Here is a 1,548-nt window from a genome sequence, read left to right on the forward strand (position 1 = left end):
AGAGAAAAGTCCATTTAAAACTCATTTAAAAGTTTGAATCAATCTGAGCTGCGGCCTGAAAAGGTCCAATCTATAATTGTGCAGATAGAAAAGGTGAGAACCCGAGAAAAGTCGTTTAAACTGTCTGTTAAACTGTCCGGTACACAAAGGGCAGCTGCTCTAATTAAAGCCTTGCTGGAGGTGTTTGTTGACGGGAACACGCCGTCTGTTATCTTAAAGAGAAACGCCACCGCGTCACACCACCGGCTGCTAAATTGATTTCAGGCAGATTCTGGAATTCCAATTAAACGAAACCTCTCGTCTTCCCAAATGTGCTCGACGGAGCGGAAGAGATTTAAAATGGTGTTTAATGTCCCGGAGAGTTTGATCAGCGCGGGTGACGATCAACACATCAGGAGGGAGCGTCCGTCCGCCGCAGCCGAGGACAAATCTGACGTCTTGAAATCCGTCCACAGGTGTCATCGCCGTCGTCATCTTCGCGGCGGCGACCGGCCTGGCGGTGACCGCCCGCCTCCTCTACCGGAGGAAGGACACGTACCGGAAGCAGGAGGTGAAACAGGTGCAGCAGGAGGACGGCCCGGACTTTCCCTTCAACGACCGACCGGACTCTCAGAACCTCTCCGCCCAAAACCCCAAGGAGTATTTCATTTAATACGACCTTTGACCTTGCGGTGACCTCGCGGTGACCTTGCGGTGACCTCGCGGTGGGACTCTCCTCCGGCAGGAGCGGCTCCGCGTTATGAAGAAGAATCACGGTGTTGTCTTTACTGTAAATTGTGAATATTCTGAAACAGCTGTGGACTTTGAGATGTTCATATTCTTACCTGTAAATATAAAAACAAAAAAATGTACATGGTGACTTCATGTGTTTCTCTGATGGACCAATCAGTGTTTTTATTGTGTACAGACAGGAAATGTGACGCTTTCCTCTGGTGGGCGGAGTCTGAAACTGGTGGACTTCACTTCCTGTGGGAGGGGCTTGTCCACCTCTCTCTGACCAGCTCTGGATATTTTGTCAGTTTGAGATCGTTGGTCTGAAGACAGAATATTCACTCTTTAGTTCCACCTGACAACAACCAGCATCCCAAAATGATTTTCAGTGTCCCACACTTTGAAAAGTTCCCATCACTCAGCTGTATTTAATAAACCAGCAATCTGATGTCAGCTTTTACCTCACAGAACGTGACTGTCGACTTTAAAGTTTAAAGTTTTAGGAAAAAACATCAGACCACGAAACTAAAACAGAAATATTTGAGTCAGAAGTCGAGTCTGTTTTCACGTCATAACGAGCTTCAGGATTATCTGCCGCCTCCCGATCAACACACGGAGAAGAGCCGACGATAACGTATCTTCATATCTGCATCTGTATTTAAAGAACGGAGATTATTGTGACGGCGGTTTGAGCTGGAAGCTTTTCAGTGTAACTATAATAATATTGTTGGTGAATAACCGTGATGTCATTGACGTATCCAGGAGATCTGAATCCTGTTCTGGGTGTTTGGTTCCAGCCGAAATCCTGTTTGATGAAAATAAAAGGTTTTTTTCACA

At 46.3% G+C, this 1,548-nt stretch overlaps 1 protein-coding gene across 1 annotated transcript in view; it reads left to right on the top strand.

Moving 5' to 3' along the window:
- The window catches only part of LOC138199155 (contactin-associated protein-like 4), a 17,376-nt gene extending 15,828 nt beyond the window's left edge, over positions 1-1,548 (top strand). The window contains exon 14 of the mRNA XM_069151095.1: positions 456-1,548. Within this exon, the coding sequence (XP_069007196.1) occupies positions 456-652 (197 nt within the window). The 3' untranslated portion in view covers positions 653-1,548. The remainder of the gene's footprint in view (positions 1-455) is intronic.

The sequence above is a fragment of the Embiotoca jacksoni genome, unplaced genomic scaffold (genome assembly GCF_022577435.1).
Source record: "Embiotoca jacksoni isolate LCO1_2020_lvr unplaced genomic scaffold, fEmbJac1.0.p SCAF_162, whole genome shotgun sequence".
Taxonomy (NCBI): domain Eukaryota; kingdom Metazoa; phylum Chordata; class Actinopteri; family Embiotocidae; genus Embiotoca; species Embiotoca jacksoni.